This window comes from Clytia hemisphaerica, unplaced genomic scaffold (genome assembly GCF_902728285.1).
Source record: "Clytia hemisphaerica strain Z4C2 unplaced genomic scaffold, Clytia hemisphaerica genome assembly, whole genome shotgun sequence".
Taxonomy (NCBI): Eukaryota; Metazoa; Cnidaria; class Hydrozoa; order Leptothecata; family Clytiidae; genus Clytia; species Clytia hemisphaerica.
Genome location: NW_027103286.1, coordinates 3,894,499 through 3,917,996, shown reverse-complemented (window position 1 = coordinate 3,917,996; position 23,498 = coordinate 3,894,499). Strand labels below are relative to the sequence as shown.

General features: G+C 32.6%; 1 protein-coding gene across 1 annotated transcript; it reads right to left on the bottom strand.

Annotated features, from left to right (window-relative positions):
• Positions 1-9,332: 9,332 nt before the first annotated feature.
• LOC136807940 (uncharacterized) lies at positions 9,333-23,400 on the bottom strand. The gene is made up of 5 exons (XM_067064570.1): positions 23,258-23,400; positions 12,912-13,005; positions 12,011-12,170; positions 11,193-11,345; positions 9,333-10,250 (listed from the first exon to the last, which is right to left on the bottom strand). Exons 1-5 carry the CDS (start codon positions 23,398-23,400, stop codon positions 10,072-10,074), a joined length of 729 nt encoding a protein of 242 aa, XP_066920671.1. The 3' UTR covers positions 9,333-10,071.
• Positions 23,401-23,498: the final 98 nt, after the last annotated feature.

Genomic DNA, 23,498 nt, shown 5'->3' with positions numbered 1-23,498 from the left:
CAAAACTAAAGTGGAAAAGGTTGATAGAGGTTTACATTTTACAGGATAATAGAAAAACGAAATATTTACTTGAGATTTTCTACAAAAGCTGCTAGAAAAGAAGGCTTGCTCTTCTCAGTCGGCACACAATTAAGATTGTCTCGACGTCTTTAAACTTTATTTGTATGTTAAATGAATGTTGTTTTGATGTTGTGAGCAGACTGGGTCACAATGACCCAAAAAGTCGAACTTTAAAATTCTCGAAAAAAAATCGTATTTGAAGATTAATCCCTGAAAATCAGAAGTATATATAATAAAGAAGTTTGAAAAAAGAAAATTTGAAAGTTATTATCCGACGCGCGTAAATAGCGACATTTGGTTAAGTTACTTAATCAAATCTTAAATACTTACCGATCTCAGCAAAAGTCACGGTAAAAGAATTTTGAATGAAGAAAAAATTAACACAGAAAAAGAAAAGAAGAATTTTGATGTGGAAATAATTTTTAACCACATACAAAAATGTAACAAAAATTGAAAAAAAGATTTTTATGCAAAATTATTCATTCAAAAATTAATAAATATTTACAGTATTTAGTCAACTACATGACAACCATGCAAAATATATAGAAATTAATTTTATAAGAATTTTTCTATGATGCAATTTTTTTTCAATTCCTCTACGTATAGGAATAATTCGCCTAAAGACGTTCATACATTAGCTGGCAATAAGGTTTGTTAATGTCGCCTTAGCGAAAGTATTACAATAGGCATGGTGCGGCGATATCGGAAGAAAATTTTGAAAACGAAAGTACTTGATACGGTGGACGAACTCACTAAAATCAATTTACAAATTACACGCTCGTATAACCACGGAAGGTTTTCTTTGGATTACGTCATTATATCTTTGTGTCTTTAGCTTCACAGTTTTGATTTTTCTTTATTTTCTTATAAGCATATACTTTATAAGAATCAAATCAATAACTCTTGTAAAGCGGTGAAATACCTTTCGGTAATAAGTTCTTACAAAGTAAACAAGGGATGGGGCACAATATAGGCATATTTATTTTTCTTATAAGCATTTACTTTATAAGAATCAAATCAATAACTCTTGATAGATGGTGATTACCTTCCGGTAATTAGTTCTTACAAAGTAAACAAGGGACGGCGCACAATATGAGCATATTTATTTTTCTTATAAGCATATACTTTATAAGAATCAAATCAATAACTCTTGATAGACGGTGATATACCTTTCGGTAATTAGTTCTTACAAAGTAAACAAGGGATGGCGCAAAATAAGAGCATATTCATTTTTCTTATAAGCATTTACTTTATAAGAATCAAATCAATAGCTCTTGATAGACGGTGATATACCTTTCGGTAATTAGTTCTTACAAAGTAAACAAGGGACGGCGCACAATATGAGCATATTTATTTTTCTTATAAGCATTTACTTTATAAGAATCAAATCAATAGCTCTTGATAGACGGTGATATACCTTTCGGTAATTAGTTCTTACAAAGTAAACAAGGGACGGCGCACAATATGAGCATATTTATTTTCGTTATAAGCATTTACTTTATAAGAATCAAATCAATAACTCTTGATAGACGGTGATATACCTTTCGGTAATTAGTTCTTACAAGGTAAACAAGGATTGGGGTACAATATGAGCATATCTATTTTTGTTATAAGCATTTACTTTATAAGAATCAAATCACTAACTCTTGATAAACGGTGATATACCTTCCGGTAATTAGTTCTTACAAAGTAAACAAGGGACGGCGCACAATATGAGCATATTTATTTTTCTTATAAGCATTTACTTTATAAGAATCAAATCAATAACTCTTGATAGATGGTGATATACCTTTCGGTACTTAGTTCTTACAAAGTAAACAAGGGATGGCTTGCAATAAGAGCATATCAATTTTTTATAAGCATATACTTTATGAGAATTTTTAAAAATTAAACAGCAATTGTTCTTAAATTGGTCTTATTTTTTTAGCGATTTTAAGCCTCGTTGTTCTTGTTGTAAAATTGTTTCATCAAGGCTCGATGTAAAGTAGATTTCAGATTAGCTTCATCTACTTCTTGTTTTTCCCATGTAGTTCAAACTCTAGGCGAAATTTTCGACTTCAAGTCGTCTTGTTAGGTTTATGATTATCCAACAACACTTTCATATTCGTTGCAAAGATAGTCTCAAGTATGATAAATACGAAAAGTGAAAAACGTTCGGTAAAACATTCTTTCAAAAATAAAAAAGATTTTACAGACATTTTTTACATATTATTCAGATAGTGACATTTTCTGGAATTTTCAAAATAAATTTAATGAACACACGATACTACAGGATTTGAAAAAAAAGGGAAATGTTCTAATGGTCTAATTTAGTTTAATTTTCTTAAGAAAAGAACTAATCTGACATAGAATTGTTGATTTTAAAATAACTTCTCAACAATAAGGCATTTATCACTAGGGGTATTTTAATCAATCTAACATCTATCTCTCTTTCCAACCAAAGTCTTTTGAATCAAAAAATAAAATGCTCATTTGGACAAAAAAGGTTTATTCATACTTAAACAAACTTATACTAACTTACAATAAGGGCTAGATGGAGTGCTTTAAGATTTTCCAAGCAAAAAAAAAGTGAATATCGCAAAGAATATTGTTTTTCTATAGTTTTCGAAAAGTCGTGAAGCTTCTCAAGGTCAAGCGCTGAAATCATATTGTAATGTCACGTGACCTCGGTAGGATTTCCTATCGAACCATGGCACACTTAGATCTGTGCTTACCACCTGCGAGCGGGACAAAATCCACATGACACGAGACATTAACGGTCGCTTACTCCTATATTCTGAAGTGTGGGTTCTATCCAGAAATTCTGGGAAGTTTCAATAAAGGGTTATCTAAGGGTTTTGATTCGATTTTGATCAATCTTCGAGCATTGATTGTATACTCCAAGGCACAACCCCTTGAGAAATGTAAATCCTAAATGACTCTCAGTTGATCAGGATCACCTCCAACCCTGAAATCCTTTTCGACCACTGACACTATCCGGAATTTATCCGAATTTTTATAGCTCTCTTGTTAAAAATTAGTCTTTGTCACTTTTTACCGACGATTCTTTACAGGACACCCCCTTCTCACAAACCCACTAGAAACCCTTCCCACTGGGAAAATTGACCAAAATATCGTCCCTAGTGGAAAATTATACTTTTTGTCCTCGCTGAAAATAATCAGATAAGCAAATCCTCACTGGAAAATATTGTGCCATTTTTTCCATCCCCACCGAAATTTCTGTGGAATTCAAATCCCCAACCGTAAAAAAACATTGGAATATCAATCCACATCGAGTTTTGGTCCCTTTTTTTATATACCCCCGCTGGCTGATAAAATACCACCGGGTCTGTGAGAAGGGAGTGTTATAGATAAAATACTAGAGAGCTAAGGGCTATTTACGCTTCAATAAAAAAAACGATATTAAACCTTCCAAACACAGAATGATACCTATGTACTATCTACCAAAAAGAGAACATAATATGAAATTTCTATTTCCAAGTCCTATACAAGGAAGATCGCTTTGTAAAAGTGATAAGATTACACCAAATGGTTAAGATTTCATGTCCAACTATAGTGAACATTTTAAAATATTTACAGGTCTCCATCAAAATCGATGTCTTTAATGAAGAAACTCGTTGACCTCTACATTTCAATTTTTCAAGTTTCTTTTCCTAATATGTATAAAAAATTGTAAATTTGATTTGATGAATCAAAAGTTTCTGGAAGAACTATGGGAAAACTCACACTTTACAAATTATGCTGATACTTTAGTGTGAGATTACGAATTCTATTTTGAGTTTCTTGTTTGCAGAGCTCGTCATAAATTTAACGTACTGTACTGAAATCAGAAATTCTGATACTACTAATTAAATAGAAACTTATTTCTGCACTGTGTGATAGACTGAGCACTAGGCTACTCTCAAATATTTGTGACGCTTGACGTGATTAACTTTATTTGTTGGAGTTCCTCTCCCCATGCTGAACCCCAGGACTCAACTTTATAACTTTGCAGAGCCCGTAACGTTTTTGCTTGTAATCCAAATTTTGTTCAGATTTGATAACCGAAATTTCAAATAATCGCTTACTGTACCGATTCAGAAAGATGCACATTCGCGGGACATTCGCCTTTAAAAAGAAAAGAAAACAATAAAAGGCTACCCCTTACAAATCCAGATCTACTCTACTACATACGGTATTTTGAACCGTCTACATTCAAAGACCAAGTTTCACAGAAATAAAGATAAATTCTCATGTAATCAACAAGGAAAGAAGAGGCATAAAGAAAAAGAAGCCATTTCTGTGCTCGGGAATTCAGTAAATTGACGGCATTCAGATAGAGTTGGGAAATGTGGTTTTAGACTTGCTTGTATTTCCCCACATGATAGAAAAAGCTGAATGGCATATTGAAGCAAAAATAAAGATATATGAAAGATTGAAAGGACATTTAAAAGATGACCGTGTCTCCAAATTTTATTCAGTTACAGATTCAAAGATTTTACCTACTGCACAATAACAAAGCGGCGAGGGCTATGAGCACTGCTCTTGTTTTGAATATTGAAATTCTCAAGATAAATCGCATGCGCACTGAGGTTTTAATGAAACAATAGAGAGTTTCAAAACGTAAGCCAATCAGCTGTGTTTTAAACATTCTTTTATTTAAAATCTCTATTGATAAACATCTTTTGTGAATGTTTCCTATTATGTTTAAACCTATTAATAAGGAATTCCCGGTGGGGCCACTAGTGGCCGTCTATAGCAGTGCCTATAGACCAAGAATAAGGCCTAAAAGCCTGGATCTGTCTATTGTGTAGACTAGCTTAACCTTAAACCTTTATTAAAGGATTTGTTTTTAAATAAAAGTTATATCGCTTGCTTACTCAATTTTAAACTTTTTCACATTGAATTAACACGGATGTGGAGCAAGATTAGTCTGAAAAAGAAAAGAAAGTCAATTTTTTGTTTATTATTGCACAATAACAATAGAGAGACACCGTCTTGATACGAAACATGTGTCTGATATGAAACAGGAACTTACGTAAAAATAAAATCTTTAACAGATTCAAATCTAGGTGAGTATTACCAGAGGATCGTCTTTACAATAAACAGAATCAAATCAAGTGTCAGCAAAATGGAAAATACATTAAGTAACCGCGGGAATCCAAATCTCACTTCTTTATATAGTCTCTAACATAGCTTAGTCACACCCTAAAAAATACATAGAGCAGATGATTATGTGAAAATACCATGTGGTACATCAATCATATTCCCAAACTTATTCGTTTTTCCTGTTAACTCTTAAATTTGTAGTATTGCAGCAAAATGCTCTTTTCTTCAACACGGTAACTGAAAAATTTAGTATACTATTAAATCTGTTTAAAGCAAAACTAATCTAATCTCCATAATCCCCAAATCGCAATACTAAATGAAGCTGATACGTTTACGCCCTCGTCGAAATCGAAAAATGAAAATCCCCAATTTTTAACTTAAGTAAGTATTTCATTACATGAAATAGAATAGGCATCAATAATTTTCATTTTCAACGTAAAATACAATATGGACTGCAATCTTTGGGAGAAAAAAATAACACCAAGTCTTGTCTTGTCGAACAGACATTGTCTCGCCTGGGAATTTAATATACTGTTAAATCAGTTTAAAGCAAAACTAATCTAATCTTTCTAATCCCCAAATAGCAATGCCAAACGAAGCTGATATGTTTACGCCCTTATCACTCACGTCGAAATAGAGAAATGAAAATCAATTTTTAACTTAGTAAGTAAATCATTACATGAAATAAAATAAGTATCAATAATTTTCATTTTCAACATAAAATACACAGATTAAGCATCAATAATTTTCATTCCCAACGTTAAATACACTATGGATTGCAATCTTTCAAACCAATAAGGTTATCAACAACCCTTTAACTGCCGTTCGTATTTTTAAGGGTTCGACCTATTTGCCAGATGTCGGCATATGAGTTTCTATAACAAATTCATGATTAATTAGTACTAGTAATCGTATGGTTTGGAGTGCAATTCGAATATAATTGCACGAGTGATTTTTTTGTTATTAATTTTCCGAGTCCGAAAGGACGAGGAAAATTCGAAACAAAACAAGCTAGATGCTGAATGGACCTACCTGATGATGAAAGTTGGATAGCAATGCGAGGAGAAAAAAAATCAGTCAAAAAATATAGCGTTTAGCGAAAATGCATAACGCAATAAATTCATCATTGATTGTCGATGGGGGGAGAGGGAAGGGTTGTAGGGGAAAAATAAATAGAAAGTTCTGGTGGCAAACCAGTTTTATTGACAATTGAATCATGCTTGATGGTGAGCATTGTTATCAATAATGTTTTTGTGTGAAAAACATAGAAATACAAGGAAAAAATCTAATGAAAATCTGCAAAAAGGGCGATTTCCGGCATTTTCAACCGAAAAAAAAAATTTCTCAAAAATCGAACTCAGCCATTTCTTGAGCATTGCGAATACGCATCTTTCTGCAAAAAATCAGAAAAAACTTTTTTTGATGAAAATTCGAGAAAATGTAAAAAAAAAAACAGTTTTTCCGGCATTTTCGGCCGGAAAAAAAATATTTTTCTAAAATCGGGCTCCGTCACATTTTAGGTATTGTCATATTGCATCAGTGTGCAAAATTTCATAAAAAAATATAAAGTACAGCTCGAGAAATTCAAGAAATACCGTTTTTCCGGCGAAAATCGGCTATTCCGGCGATTTTTAGAAAGTTCCGGCTTCAAAAATCAGTTTTATTGACAATTGAACCATGCTTGGATCGTGGACAGTGTGTAAAATTTCATTAAAAAAATATAAAGTACAGCTCGAGAAATTCATGAAATACTGTCTTGCCGGCAAAAATTAGCCTATCTCTATCCCAACACGCGATTTTTTAACGGTGTCGAGGAAAAAGCCGTGGTCGTCTGGTACAGGCTAGCAAAAATAGGTTGTTCCGGCGATTTTTAAATAGCTCCGGCGCGGCTTCAAAAATCAATTTTATTGAAAATCGAAACATACTTGATGGTGGGAATTGTTATTAATAATGTTTTTGAATGAAAAAACAACCAATTGTAAGGAAAAAGTCCAATGAAAATCCAGAAAAACGGCGATTTCCGGCATATTTACGGCATTTTCGGCCGGAAAAAAAATTTCCTCAAAAATCAAACTCGGCCATGTTTTGAACAATATTAATACGCATCTTTGAGCAAAAAATCAGAAAAAACTAATGATGAAATTTTGAGAAAATGCCAAAAAACCGGTTTTTCCGGTATATTTCCGGTATTTTCGGCCGGAAAAATTTTTTTTTCGAAAATCGGGCTCCGTCACTTTTTAGGTATTGTCATTTTACATCAGTGTGCAAAATTTCATAAAAAAATATAAAGTACAGCTCGAGAAATTCAAGAAATACCGTTTTTCCGGCGAAAATCGGCTATTCCGGCGATTTTTAGAAAGTTCCGGCTTCAAAAATCAGTTTTATTGACAATTGAACCATGCTTGATCGTGGACATTGCTATTAACAATGTTTTTGAGTGAAAAAACAACCAATTATAAGGAAAAAGTCCGATGAAAATCTGCAAAAACGGCGATTTCCGGCATATTTCCGGCATTTTCGGCCGGAAAAGAATTTTTCTCAAAAATCGGACTCTGCCATGTTTTGGGCATTGCTAATACGCATCTTTGTGCAAAAAATCTGAAAAAACTAATGATGAAATCTCGAGAAAATGCCAAAAAACCGGTTTTTCCGGCATATTTCCGGCATTTTCGGCCGGAAATGATTTTTTTTCGAAAATCGGGCTCCGTCACATTTTGGGCATTACCATTTTGCATCATTGTGCCAAAAAATCAGAAAAAACTAATGAGCCAATCTCGAGAAAAGCTGGTAACAGACGGACGGACGAACGAACGAACGAACGGACGGACGGACATTGGTTAATTTATAGGACCTCCAAGGTAGGTCCAAAAATCACGAGTGCAATTTTCGAATTGTACGAGTTATTATGTGATTACGAACTAATCGCACAATGGCTTTCACTACTTTTTCCCAGTTAGGAAAGTAAATTACAGAAATTACACTGAGAGTTTTATATTTTTCTCTTCTCTTTATGTCTTTCTTTTATTGTTGTTTATTGATTTTTTTCTCACAAAATAAATTTCGAATGCAATTAAAACGTTCGATGCAAAAAAAATGTAAGAAAAAACATTAAAATCAATTTTGTAAACATTGGCGCGGCATTGGAAAGTGTGATTAACGATTAATTGCTCTCTACAGGATGCAATTAACGATTAATTGCTCTCTTTGAGGGCGTGCCAAATAAGAAAAAATAACCCATCGTGCGATTATAGAGAAAAACAACCTTCATTTTAGAGTTCATTAAAATAAGCCCTTTTTTACAATTGCAAAAGAAACACTCTCCGTCCGTCATGTTAGTTTAAAAATTATATTTTTACATAAGTGTTCCCGTTTCATATCAGACACATATTTCATATCAGGACAGTGTCTGCTTATTGTCATATTTTTCTGATTTAAGCAAAAAATGATTTTCTTTTCATCTTTCTGACCAACCTTGCTCCACATCTGTGTCAATCCAATGCGAAAAAGCCTGTGAATTAAAATTGACGAGTAAGCAAACGATATCACTCTTGGACTTCAGCCAAAATATTGATTAAAAAAATCTCAGATGAAATGTAAGGACAAACATATTATTGAAAACCACAGGAGTAAGAAGAGGCAAAAAAAGGGCAAAAAAGGGTAAAAAGTTTGATTCGTAGGTTCATTCAAACAAATAATCTCATTAAGTCCCGATTATCCGGGAGATCTTCAAAAAACTATATATATTATATTCAAAATGAAGTCTCTCAAACTCCCAAAATTAAAGATTTTTCTTATGTTCAAATTTAGGAATTAAAAAAAGTCAATAGAGAAAGAGAGGGTGAAAGAAGGACTTATTGCCTTTAGTGATTGAAGAAGTTCGTTTTATTAAGAAATCTCTTTCATTAAAGCAAAGTTGTCTTTTAATTTAAATTTTTTAGGAATTGTAGTAGAAAATCTGAAAAGTCTGAAATCACTGAAGAAAAACCGAAGAAGGTTTATATGACAGGTCAAATATCTCAAACCATCTTATTATCCCTTGAAATAAATAAGTTATGGAACAAACCAAAGAAAAAAAACCCAAGATTGCACCAAAAAGATGGATCCGTGAAAAATTTTCAACAAAACGGTTTCTTGATCAACAAAACGAAAAATAACAAAACCCTTTCCAATAACCGTTCCGTGACTTGATTTAATCAAAATGATTCTTTATTTCAGCCTGAGCTGCGTGAAGAGTTTTCACATTATTGAAGATTCTTCTAAAATTGACAACAATTATACAGTACTTGAGTACTATTTGAATGAATGAGTATTATTTACAAATTGTACTCAATTATTACTTACATCGGTAGGGCGTTCCTTGGCTCTATGAACGAACTAGGAAGTACGAATACAATAATAATTTTAAACAATTTCCATATACAACACATAATCCATCTTAGTTTAATCTTGTTGTAAAATATCTTTGCAACTTTCGAAGATTTGAAGTTCCAATTCTTCATCAAAAAATTTTCGTAGAAGGTTTTTTTGTTGAGTCTTTGTAGTTTTTAAAATTGTTCAATGTGATTTTCAAAACCAAGTTGTCTTTATGTGTTCCCATCTGGTATCAATGCCAAAGTTATCAATTAAAACCAATGACAATATACCTTATGGGGGAAAACTTCGTGGGGGAAAAGTGACGAAATTTTGGACAAGTGACGAATATTTTCCCCGACGAAAATTTTCCCCGGCCTTAATGCGTTTACCAACTACCAGAAAGTGACGAATTTTTCCCCGACGAGAATTTTCACCAACGAAAATTTTTCCCGACGAAGTTTTCCCCGATAAGGTACTTGAAACTTGAACTCTAGTAAGTCCACTTAAAAAACAAATATTCTCTTATACCACAAGAAGAAGGAAAACCTTACAGTTTCCAATCCAGAAGCTTCAATTTTTAGATTTCACTTTTTTTGCTTTTTTAGACGTTTCCAATTGGTCGGTTGATTTACGTTTGCTACCAGGCTTCTCTTCTTTGACTTCGTTCGACATATTGACATCTAGTTTAGTTGCCATGGCAGCGGTCCATAAACAAATCTCGATCTGATGAGGTGTCCATGTGGTATCATCTGTTGCGGGAAAAAGGAGAATACAGTAAACTTTCTCTTATTCAAACTTTCTATAATTCGAACTAAAATATTGGTCATCTCAGCTAGAAAGTGGTAAAATACTCCCCGTAATCCGAATCTTTCTATAATTCGAAGATTTTGTACCCTTGAAGATCGGAGAGAGTCTACTGTATTTCTCACTCTCAAATGTGTTATATTTTCTTATTTGGCGCGACTTCAAAGAGAGCAATTAATCGTTAATCGCACTCTTTGATGCCGCGCCAATGTTTACAAAATTGATTTTAATGTTTTTTTCTTTCATTTTTTTTCATCGAACGTTTCAATTGCATTCGAAATTTATTTGTGAAAAAGAAAATCTATAAACAACAATTAAAGAAAAACAAACATAAAGAGAAGAGAAAAAATATCAAACGTTCAGTGTAATTTCTGTAATTTACCTTTGCTAACTGGGAAAAACTAGTGAAACCCATTGTGCGATTAGCTCGTAATCACATAATAACTCATACAATTCGAAAATTGCACTCGTGATTTTTTTGTTTCGAATTTGCCTCGTCCTATCGGATTCGGAAAATTAATAACAAAAAAATCACTCGTGCAATTATTCTCGAATAGCACTCGTTATCATGTGATTACATATACTAATCATTGCCTTCAGTCAAAAAGTTAAATAATTACGACACAGCCATTTCCATAAAATGTCCTACATATTATGCATTATAAGCTTCTCTTGATGTAAACAGTGGACTCTCGCTAATTCGAACTTCTATTATTCGAATCTTTTTCTAATTCGAACAAATTAAAATCCCCGCTCGAGTTCGAATTCGAATAGCCAGAGTTAGCTGTAAATTGACATTGGGTGTGCAAAGGTTGTAAAAGGGTGTATAAATTGGGACGCACCTTAACTAAACGTGAAAATTAATTCGATCTGAGTATTATTTTTACCTGTCGCTGACAATTGTTTTGCTTTCAACCGAACCTCGTCCAGGAATTTCAAGTAATATTTGAGTGTGTAATCGATCTTGCCAGATAAAACACTTTGTACAGCCTCGTCTGCCATGAAAGCATATTTCTCTGGTTTATAAGCTGTCAAAATGGCTGAAAGTGAAAATAGAATGAAATTTGAATAATTTACCGAAAAACCCTTATTAGACCAAATCAATTTAATCAGTTCTTTTATCTTTCTGTTGGATCCTATGTTAAAAAAACTCATTTTTCGCAAAAAACCTACTGTAAGAGCAAATAAAGAACAATCTTGGTTTCAGATCTCATCTTATTACTATTATACAGTTGGATGAGCCTGATAAGGGATCGTTATAAAGAACCTGTCATCTTGTTGGCTCTCACAGATTTTTAGAAGATGAATTGAGCAAATACATAAAAGAAACGCGCAATATTGTTTTGTACATTCCCATGATATGGGAATATATAGTCCGTTGAAGACATTGCAATGGTGCTGCAATGTCTTCAACGGACTCAACAGCTGATTGGTTTTTAGTGACGTATTGACTGATTTTACGTCACTTACAACCAATCAACTGTCCGATCATTAACGTTTTTTAGAGTAGCATTCTGTTTTAAACGATGCAATGTTCAAATTAATCTAAAATCAAAATTAAAACATATTCGACGGTAAAGAAAATTTCTCAAAAAGTTACGTCACTTTGTAGACAAATTTCTACCGATAAGGTATATATATGTTATTCAACCCCGACAAACTAGAACCAATCTTCTGTTGACACGTATGCCCATACTACACTAACCTGAAGCAGTAGCAGGACCGACAGCTCTCAATTTACACAATCTTTCAATACATTTCTTGGGGTCGTCAATATTCTTGAACGCTTCTTCTGAATAAGTTCGGATGTCTTCCTCCTTGTTTTCAGCAATCATCTGCGTCAGTCTTGGTCGAAACTTCCCCCTCTGTAATGTATAAAACGTGTCGATGAGTTTTATGTAACGACAGTAACAAGTTTATGTATGTGTGTTTTTCTGCGATGGTGACGGGTAAGATGGAGACGAAGCCATTTGGAATAACCCGCAGTTTTAACCCGTAAAATCGAGGACGGTAAAAGTGCTGATTTACCGTCGTCCTCGGCTGATCAGGATCTACCTAAAACCTTACTGTTTTCGTCGCAAAAAACACACATACATAAACTCGGTAATAGGGAGCTTATGTATTATAGATAAATCGAAGGAGACGGCATAAAGCAAAGTTGACATGTCGCCAAAATTTGCTCGGTGACGGTAAAAATACCAAAATACCGTCGTTTGTTTAGGTGAGTAAGGGCAATATAGAGCCATACATGAACCATCGACTTCGTTTTGCATACCGTTGCCCTCGATATCATCCGATACATACATATACAATGAATTTTTTATAAACCCTTTTGGCCCAGGGTCGACACGTAATTTTTCAGGCTAATAATCTTAAAACGGATCTCAATAGTAAAGTTGTAGCTTTATTTACTTATTGACTTTAGGAAGCATAAAATCAGCATTTTCTTAGTCCATTTTTTTATAGAAATAGCGAAAAAGAAAGCACATTGTTTCTTACAAAAAGTTGAATTGAATGGAATTTCAAGCAGAAATGAAAGTTAAACTAGACTCGGAAAGGACTCAAGTACAAATGACTGAATTATGAAAATCTCACTTTTCACTTACTGTTAATTTCCATTCCATCAATTTCTTCAAATCTTCTTTTACCAAATGATGAGGATTTCTTTCATGTATTTCCTTGCCAAACTCATTTTGAAACCTATGAAATAAAAAACAAAATTGTAATGCTGTTGACAGAAGATGTTACAGCTTACCTGAGCTGAGTTCTGCCCTGGAAAGAACGGTTAAAGGAATAAATACACACATTTAACTTTGCACCTGCTTATATTATAGAATTAATTATTAAAGATTCAATTCTACAAATATAAATAATCCCAAAATGATCTTTTATTAAACGTTTTGTTTTTAAATAAGAGTGATATCGTAAAATACTCATCAAATTTAATTAATCAATTTCACAAGCTTTTTCACATTGGATTGATACGGATGTGAAGCAAGATGGACAGAGAGGAAAAGAAAAACGTTTTTTCGCTTATATCATCATAATATAACAATAACAAGACACTGTCCTGATATGAAATATGTGTCTGATATGAAACAGAATCACTTCTTTAAATCAGAACAAAAAGAAAACCAGCGACTTCTATCACAAAATACACCAAATCTGTATCAGGCCTTAAACTCCAATAGAACCTTTCGGGAATGCCTAAAAATGTTTAAAATAGCTTCTTAACTTTTATCTAAAGATATGCCTAATCTGTAACTGGGTTATGCAACCAAATGTTAAGCCCTTAAAGTCTACTAAAATGTTGAAAATAGGCTAAAATTGAAGATTTTCTAATTCAAAATATACAAACCTAAAAAGATCTTTTATTAAATTATGCCAATTACTGTACAAATTCAGCGACATTTATCGCAAAATACGCCTAATCTGTAACTGGGCTATAGCTTCAATAAAACCAAGGTTTAAGGTTTGAAAGTCAACAAAAATATTGAAGATAGATTGAATTTGAAGATTTTCTTCAAGACAAATAATCTCAAAATTATCTTTTATCAAAATACACAAAAACGAATTCGGCGACTTTTATTGCAAAATACGCCATATCTGTAACTGGGCTATAGCTTTAATGAAGCCAAAGGTTAACGTTTGAAAGTCAAGTAACGATGTTGAAATTAGATTGAATTTGAAGATTTTATTCAAGACAAATAATCTCAAAATAATCTTTTATCAAAATAGGCCAAAAAGAAATTCAGCGACTTATATCGCAAAATACGCCTTATGCGTACAGCTTTAATGAAACCAAAGGTTCAGGTTTGAAAGTCAAATAAAAATGTCGAAAATAGACTAAAATAGAAGATTTATTAATTCAAATGAATATCAAACCAAAAATGATATTTTATTAAATTATGCCAAAAACGAATTCGGCGACTTTTATTGCAAAATACGCCACATCTGTAACTAGGCTATACCTTCAATGAAACCAAAGGTTAAGGTTTGAAAGTCAAATGAAAATATTTGAAATAGATTGAATTTGAAGATTTTCTTCAAGACAAATAATCTCAAAATTATCTTTTATCAAAATACACAAAAACGAATTCGGCGACTTTTATTGCAAAATACGCCATATCTGTAACTGGGCTATAGCTTTAATGAAGCCAAAGGTTAACGTTTGAAAGTCAAGTAACGATGTTGAAAATAGATTGGATTTGAAGATTTTATTCAAGACAAATAATCTTTTATTCAAAATAGGCCAAAACGATTCGGCGACTTTTATTGCAAAATACGCCGTATCTGTAACTGGGCTATAGCTTTAATGAAGCCAAAGGTTAACGTTTGAAAGTCAAGTAACGATGTTGAAAATAGATTGGATTTGAAGATTTTATTCAAGACAAATAATCTCAAAATTATCTTTTATCAAAATAGGCTAAAAACAAATTCGGCTACTTTAATCGCAAAATACGCCGTATCTGTAACTGGGCTATAGCTTTAATAAAACCAAATGTTAAGGTTTGAAGGTCAAGTAAAGATGTTGAAAATCAATTGGATTTGAAGATTTCATTCAAGACAAATAATCTCAGAATAATCTTTTATCAAAATAGGCCAAAAAGAAATTCAGCGACTTAATCGCAAAATACGCCATATCTGTAACTGGGCTATAGCTTTAATGAAACCAAACGTTCAGGTTTGAAAGTCAAGTAAAAATGTTGAAAATAGACTAAAATAGAAGATTTATTAATTCAAATGAATATGAAACCAAAAATGATCTTTTATTAAATTATGCCAAAAACGAATTCGGCGACTTTTATTGCAAAATACGCCACATCTGTAACTGGGCTATACCTTCAATGAAACCAAAGGTTAAGGTTTGAAAGTCAACTAAAAATATTGAAATAGATTGAATTTGAAGATTTTCTTCAAGACAAATATAATCTCAAAATTATCTTTTATCAAAATAGGCTAAAAACAAATTCGGCGACTTTATTCGCAAAATACGCCGTATCTGTAACTGGGCTATATCTTTAATGAAACCAAATGTTAAGGTTTGAAAGTCACGTAAAGATGTTGAAAATAGACTGGATTTCAAGATTTTATTCAAGACAAATAATAATAAAAATTATATTTTATCAAAATAGGGCAAAAGCAAATTCAGCGACTTTTTTCGCTAAGTACGCCAAATCTGTAATGGGCTATAGCTTTAATGAAAACAAATGTTAAGGTTTGAAAGTCAAGTAAAGATGTTGAAAATAGACTGGATTTCACGATTTTATTCCAGACAAATAATCTTAAAATTATTTTTTATCAAAATAGGGAAAAAACAAATTCAGCGACTTTTTTCGCAAAATTCGCCATGTCCATAACTGGGCTATAGCTTTAATGAAACCAAACGTTCAGGTTTGAAAGTCAAGTAAAAATGTTGAAAATAGACTAAAATAGAAGATTTATTAATTCAAATGAATATCAAACCAAAAAATGATCTTTTATTAAATTATGCCAAAAACGAATTCGGCGACTTTTATTGCAAAATACGCCATATCTGTAACTGGGTTATAGATTCAATGAAAGCAAAGGTTAAGGTTTGAGAGTCAACTAAAAATATTGAATTAGATTGAATTTGAAGATTTTATTCAAGACAAATAATCTCAAAATTATCTTTCATCAAAATAGGCCAAAAAGAAATTCAGCAAATTATATCGCAAAATACGCCTTATGCGTACAGCTTTAATGAAACCAAAGGTTCAGGTTTGAAAGTCAAATAAAAATGTCGAAAATAGACTAAAATAGAAGATTTATTAATTCAAATGAATATCAAACCAAAAAAGATATTTTATTAAATTATGCCAAAAACGAATTCGGCGACTTTTATTGCAAAATACGCCACATCTGTAACTAGGCTATACCTTCAATGAAACCAAAGGTTAAGGTTTGAAAGTCAAATGAAAATATTGAAATAGATTGAATTTGAAGATTTTCTTCAAGACAAATATAATCTCAACATTATCTTTTATCAAAATAGGCCAAAAACAAATTCGGCGACTTTTTTCGCTAAATACGCCGTATCTGTAACGGCTATATCTTTAATGAAACCAAATGTTAAGGTTTGAAAGTCACGTAAAGATGTTGAAAATAGACTGGATTTCAAGATTTTATTCAAGACAAATAATAATAAAAATTATATTTTATCAAAATAGGGCAAAAGCAAATTCAGCGACTTTTATCGCAAAATTCACCATGTCCATAACTGGGCAATAGCTTTAATACTTTAATGAAACCAAAGGCTAAGGTTTGAAAGTCAAGTAAAAGTGTTGAAAATAGATTGGATTTGAAGATTTTATTCAAGTCAAATAAACTCAAAATTATCTTTTATCAAAATAGACCAAAAACAAATTCCGCAACTTTTATGTAAAAATGTGCACAATCTGTAACTGGGTTATAACTTGAATGCAAACAAATGTTAAGCCCATAAAGTCAACTAAAATGTTGAAATTAGGCTAAAGTTGAAGATTTACTAATTCAAAATATATAAACCTAAAAAGATTTTTTATTAAATTATGCTAAATACGAATTCAGCGACTTTTATTGCAAAATACGCCATATCTGTAACTAGGCTATACCTTCAATGAAACCAAATGGGCAAATGTTTAGGTAAGTCAACAACAATGTTGGAAATAGATTGGATTTGAAGATTTTATTCAAAAAAAATAAGCTCAAAATGGTATTTCATCAAAATAGGCAAAAACACAAATTCAGCAACTTTTTTCTAAAAACATGCCAAATCTGTGACTGGGCAGCTGGGTTATAGCTTCAATGAAACCAAAGGTTAAGGTTTGAAAGTCAACTAAAAATATTGAAAATAGATTGAATTTGAAGATTTTCTTCCAGACAAATATAATCTCAAAATTATCTTTTATCAAAATAGGCCAAAAACAAATTCGGCGACTTTTATCGCAAAATATGCCAAATCTGTAACTAGGCTATACCTTCAATGAAACCAAAGGTTAAGGTTTGAAAGTCAACTAAAAATATTGAAAATAGATTGAATTTGAAGATTTTCTTCAAGACAAATATAATCTCAACATTATATTTTATGAAAATAGGCCAAAAACAAATTCGGCGACTTTTTTCGCTAAATACGCCGTATCTGTAACGGCTATATCTTTAATGAAACCAAATGTTAAGGTTTGAAATTAAAGTAAAGATGTTGAAAATAGACTGGATTTCAAGATTTTATTCAAGACAAATAATCATAAAATTATATTTTATCAAAATAGGGCAAAAGCAAATTCAGCGACTTTTATCGCAAAATTCACCATGTCCATAACTGTGCAATAGCTTCAATACTTTAATGAAACCAAAGGCTAAGGTTTGAAAGTCAAGTAAAAGTGTTGAAAATAGATTGGATTTGAAGATTTTATTCAAGTCAAATAAACTCAAAATTATCTTTTATCAAAATAGACCAAAAACAAATTCCGCAACTTTTATGTAAAAATATGCACAATCTGTAACTGGGTTATAACTTGAATGCAACCAAATGTTAAGCCCATAAAGTCAACTAAAATGTTGAAATTAGGCTAAAGTTGAAAATTTACTAATTCAAAATATACAAACCTAAAAAGATTTTTTATTAAATTATGCTAAATACGAATTCAGCGACTTTTATTACAAAATACGCCATATCTGTAACTAGGCTATACCTTCAATGAAACCAAATGGACAAATGTTTAGGTTTGAAAGTCAACAACAATGTTAGAAATATATTGGATTTGAAGATTTTATTCAAAAAAAATAATCTCAAAATGGCATTTTATCAAAAAAGTTAAAAACACAAATCAGCAACTTTTTTCTAAAAACATGTCAAATCTGTGACTGGGCAGCTGGGTTATAGCTTCAATGAAACCAAAGGTTAAGGCTTGAAAGTCAACTAAAAATATTGAATTAGATTGAATTTGAAGATTTTATTCAAGACAAATAATCTCAAAATTATCTTTCATCAAAATAGGCCAAAAATAAATTTAGCGACTTTTATCGCAAAATACTCCTTATCTATAACTGGGCTATAGCTTTAATGAAACCAAAGGTTAAGGTTTGAAAGTCAACTAAAAATATTGAAAATAGATTGAATTTGAAGATTTTCTTCAAGACAAATATAATCTCAGAATTATCTTTTATCAAAATAGGCCAAAAACAAATTCGGCAATTTTAATCGCAAAATACGCCGTATCTGTAACTGGGCTATAGCTTTAATAAAACCAAATGTTAAGGTTTGAAGGTCAAGTAAAGATATTGAAAATAGATTGGATTTGAAGATTTTATTCAAGACAAATAATCTCAAAAGAGTCTTTTATCAAAATAGGTCAAAAAGAAATTCAGCGACTTATATCGCAAAATACACCATATCTGTAACTGGGCTATAGCTTTAATGAAACCAAAGGTTAAGCTTTGAAAGTCAAGTAACGATGTTGAAAATAGACTAAAATAGAAGATTTATTAATTCAAATGAATATCAAACCTAACATGATCTTTTATTAAATTATGCCAAAAACGAATTCGGCGACTTTTATTGCAAAATACGCCATATCTGTAACTAGGCTATACCTTCAATGAAACCAAAGGTTAAGGTTTGAAAGTCAACTAAAAATATTGAAAATAGATTGGATTTGAAGATTTTATTCACATCAAACAATCTCAAAATTATCTTTTATCAACATAGACCAAAAACAAATTCCGCGACTTTTATGTAAAAATAAGCAAAATCTGTAACTGGGTTATAACTTGAATGCAACCAAATGTTAAACACTTAAAGTCAACTAAAATGTTCAAAATAGGCTAAAATTGAAGATTTACTAATTCAAAATATACAAACCTAAAAGATCTTTTATTAAATTATGCCAAATACGAATTTGGCGACTTTTATTGCAAAATACGCCATATCTGTAACTAGGCTATACCTTCAATGAAACTAAAGGTTAAGGTTTGAATGTCAACAACAATATTGAAAATAGTCGAACGTGCGCAACGCACTGGGCTCAACTTCAGTAGCTTCAAGTTATTTATAGGCCCAATTGTAGACCCCAAGATATTCATCAAAGGAATAAGTGTGCCGAATTTCAGCCAAATCGAACAATTTTTGAAGTCTCCAGGCTGCCCCAAAGTTTTAGCCTCGTTTTGGCGAAAAACTCGTCCCCAGGCCCCAAAAATCAAAATTTTTGAAAAATGAAAAAAAAAACCCAGATATTCACCCAAGGAACAAGTGTGCAAAAGTTCAGCCAAATCAAACAATTTTTGAAGTCTCCAGGCTGCCCCAAAGTTTTAGCCTCGTTTTGGCGAAAAACTCGTCCCCAGGCCCTAAAAATCAAAATTTTTGAAAAATGAAAAAAACACCCCCAGATATTTACCCAAGGAACAAGTGTGCCAAATTTCAGCCAAATCCGACCATTTTTGAAGCCTCCAGGCTGCCCCAAAGTTTTAGCCTCGTTTTGGCGAAAAACTCGTCCCCAGGCCCCAAAAATCAAAATTTTCAAAAAATGAAAAAAACACCCCCATATATTCACCCAAGGAACAAGTGTGCCAAATTTCAGCCAAATCCAAGCATTTTTGAAGTCTCCAGGCTGCCCTAAAGTTTTTGTGACAGACAGACAGACACACACACAGACACACAGACACACACACAGACATTGTCAGATTGTAGCTCAACTGAAGTTGAGAATAGATTGGATTTGAAGATTTTATTCGAGAAAAAATAATCTCAAAATGGTATTTTATCAAAATAGGCAAAAAAACAAATTCGGCAACTTTTTTCTAAAGATATGCCAAATCTGTAACTGGGTTATAGCTTCAATGAAACCAAAGGTTAAGGTTTGAAAGTCAACTAAATTTATTGAAAATAGATTGAATTTGAAGATTTTATTCAAGACAAATAATCTTAAAATTATCTTTCATCAAAATAGGCCAAAAATAAAATTTAGCGACTTTTATCGCAAAATACGCCGTATCTGTAATTGGGTTATAACTTGAATGCAACCAAATGTTAAGCACTTAAAGTCAACTAAAATGTTAAAAATAGGCTAAAATTAAAGATTTACTAATTCAAAATAAACAAACCTAAAAAGATCTTTTATTAAATTATTCCAAATACGAATCCAGCAACATTTATCGCAAAATACGCAAAATCTGTAAATGGGCTATAGATTCAATGAAACCATAGGTTAAAGGTTTGAAAGTCAACTAAAAATATTGAAAATAGATTGAATTTGAAGATTTTATTCAAGACAAATAATTTCAAAATTATCTTTTATCAAAATAGACCAAAAACGAATTCGGCCACTTTTATCTAAACAAATGCCGAATCTGAACTGGGCTATACATAGCTTCAATGCAACCAATTGTTAAAGCTTGAAAGTGAACTAAAAAGTTAAAGATAGACTAAAATTGAAGATTTAATTAAAGAAAATAAGCACTAAAAAGGATTTTCTATTAAATCATGCCAAAATCGAATTTAGCTACTGAATGAATTGAATTTGAAGATTTTATTCAAGACAAATAATCTCAAAATGGTCTTTTATCAAAATAGGCAAAAAAACAAATTGAGCAACTTTTATAGAAAAATCTGTCAAATCTGTAACTTGGTTATGCAATCAGATGTTTAGCCCTTATTAAAGTCAACTAAAATGTTGAAAATAGGCCAAAATTGAAGATTTAAAATTCAATATTTGGCTGCTGATTATAATTTTCAATGAATGAAATAAAAATACTGGATCATGTGATCGTGCTGTTATTTAATTTGATAGGCTGTTTGAAAGTAACTTTTTCATTCTTTGAAGCATAACTTTTGATTCAATGAGTCACCAAATCTAATAAATGACCAATCAAAATTTTAGTGAATCCTTTTTCAATGGAAAAGAATTCGTCCTTTTTAAATTTTTGAATCTTGAGAAACTTTTTTGTAGCACACCCAGTATTTTTTACTTTTATAATAACTTTGTAAACGATTTTTTGTATTTTCAAAGGAGAATGAATGATAATATTGTCTTGCATATTGAATAAAACATTCATGAAAACATTTCCTATATTCTCCAAGGAAAATTATGTAAAGTAAACAATTTATTGTACCTTAAAGGAAGAAATTTTGGTGGGAATTTAATTTGGCAGATGACCAAAACAGTTTTTTCAGAGGGAATTTAAATTGGCGGTTAACTTGAAAAATTAATATTTGCAGTAATTTAATTTGGCGGATGAAGGACATTTTTGTCCAAAAAACGCTATTAAAAAAAAGAAAAAACCTGTTTTAAAAGCCTGAAATAGCACATAATTGGGGAATAAATAGAGCAATTTAAATTTGGCGGAAATTTAATTTGGCAGATGGCGGAAAAAGAAATTTTGGCGGGAACTTAATTTGGCGGATTTTGACCAAATCAAAAAATTTCACTCAGCCCCCCCCCCTAGCAAGCAAAAATGGTTTAGCTCCTAAGCTCAGGGGAAGGGTGCATTTTATTTAGTGTCTTTCAATTTGTTATTTTTAAGATCTGGGAGGAGGGGATTGCTTCAGGTATGTGCAAGCCAAAAGGGTTCCTTTTGTTATATACCCTCAAAAATTTCTTAATAGTCACCCCTCAAATCTAATGTCCCTAAAGCTCCTAAGGCCCTCGCCCGAATGTTCATATACCTGTCTATATCTGGCCTCGAATAAACAAACATCATCATGTACCAGAAAAGCCCATAGTTTATGAAGCCCGAAGGGCTAGATGGTGTGGTTTTTAAGCTCTTCCAAGCAAAAAAAAAAGGTGAACATCACAAAAAATATTGTTGTTATTGTTTTCGAAAAGCTACAAAGCTTCTGATTGATCAAGCGCTGAAATTATATTGTAATGTCACGTGACTTAGGTAGGATTTCCTACCTAACCTCTGCACACTTTCCAGCAAAGGCCCAATATCTAGCCCTTTGGGCTTTTAAATCAATGGAAAAGCCAGGGGGTACTAGGGCAAGATGGGTTACGGGGATGCTTCGCTGGTCAGGGTACCTTTTTTTACCTCCACAAGTCCCAGGTAGGGTGCCTATTTTTGGAAAATTTGGGAAAAAAGTAGAAAATTTGAGAAAATTTTGGAATTTCAGTCCCATTATTCAGGGTCACTTTTTTAGCAAATTTCGAGTCCCACGTAGCGTAGGGTCCATTTTTCAACCTCAGCCGAGCACCCCTGTTGGTCGACAAGGGTAGTACCTTGTAGACCGACAGGGGTCGCCGCTGAATGAGGACCCTGCCGACGCACCGGACTTAACGAACACCGGACACGCGAAAGTCCGGTGTAAAATGAGAATTTTTTTACCACCGGACAATTTCTACACCGGACTTAAGGAAGTCGGATGTCCAGTGTCGGAGAAGGATATTTTTTCCCACCGGAAATCAAAACACCGGACATGATCAGTCCGGTGCGTCCGGTGTTTCTTAATTTTTTGCTTCATAAATGTCCAGCGTCCAAAATTCCCTGTATGCAACACCGGACTGACACCGGACTTTATTGCGTCCGGTGTAGCGAAAGGATACTTTTTGCCACCGGACAAATACACAGGACAGTCCGGTGCGTCGGCAGGGTCCTGCTGAATGAAGTTAAAAAAATCGAACCTTACATGGGACTTGTTTTTTTTTTTAATGAAATAAAGCGACTCTAAATGGACTAAAATTTCAAAATTTTCTCAAAACTTTCCCTATTTTTTCCAAATTCCCCTAAAAAAGTATCCTATGATATGAGGGTCTGATTTTTCTATTTTCATTTTTTGCGCGACCCTAACTGGTCTAACTATAAACTGGGACTCGTGAATTTCTTCACCTTCAAAAAAAAGTACCCTATCCTGATACTTGGACTCCTTTTTGCCCAAGTACCCCCTGCCCTGGGCTGCAATGGTGGTTTACTCAAAATACAAAAGGGGTGTTTACACTAAAAACATATAGGTACTCACCATTCGTCCAAACCTTTCAAGATCCTCTTTTTCGGGTTGAGACAGAATTTTTGGAAGACAACAGCGTACGATTCTTTGTATTGTTTCCAAATTTTGGGGTCTTCGATCAAAAAACTGAATTTCACTGCTTTTTTTCCCGCCATTTTGAAAATGTTTTCGACTTCCGGATCACGTTGTTAAAAGCATGCACGAAATTCGTGGAATTCATGTTGTGTTGGCCCTGCAAACTTGTCCCGCATTT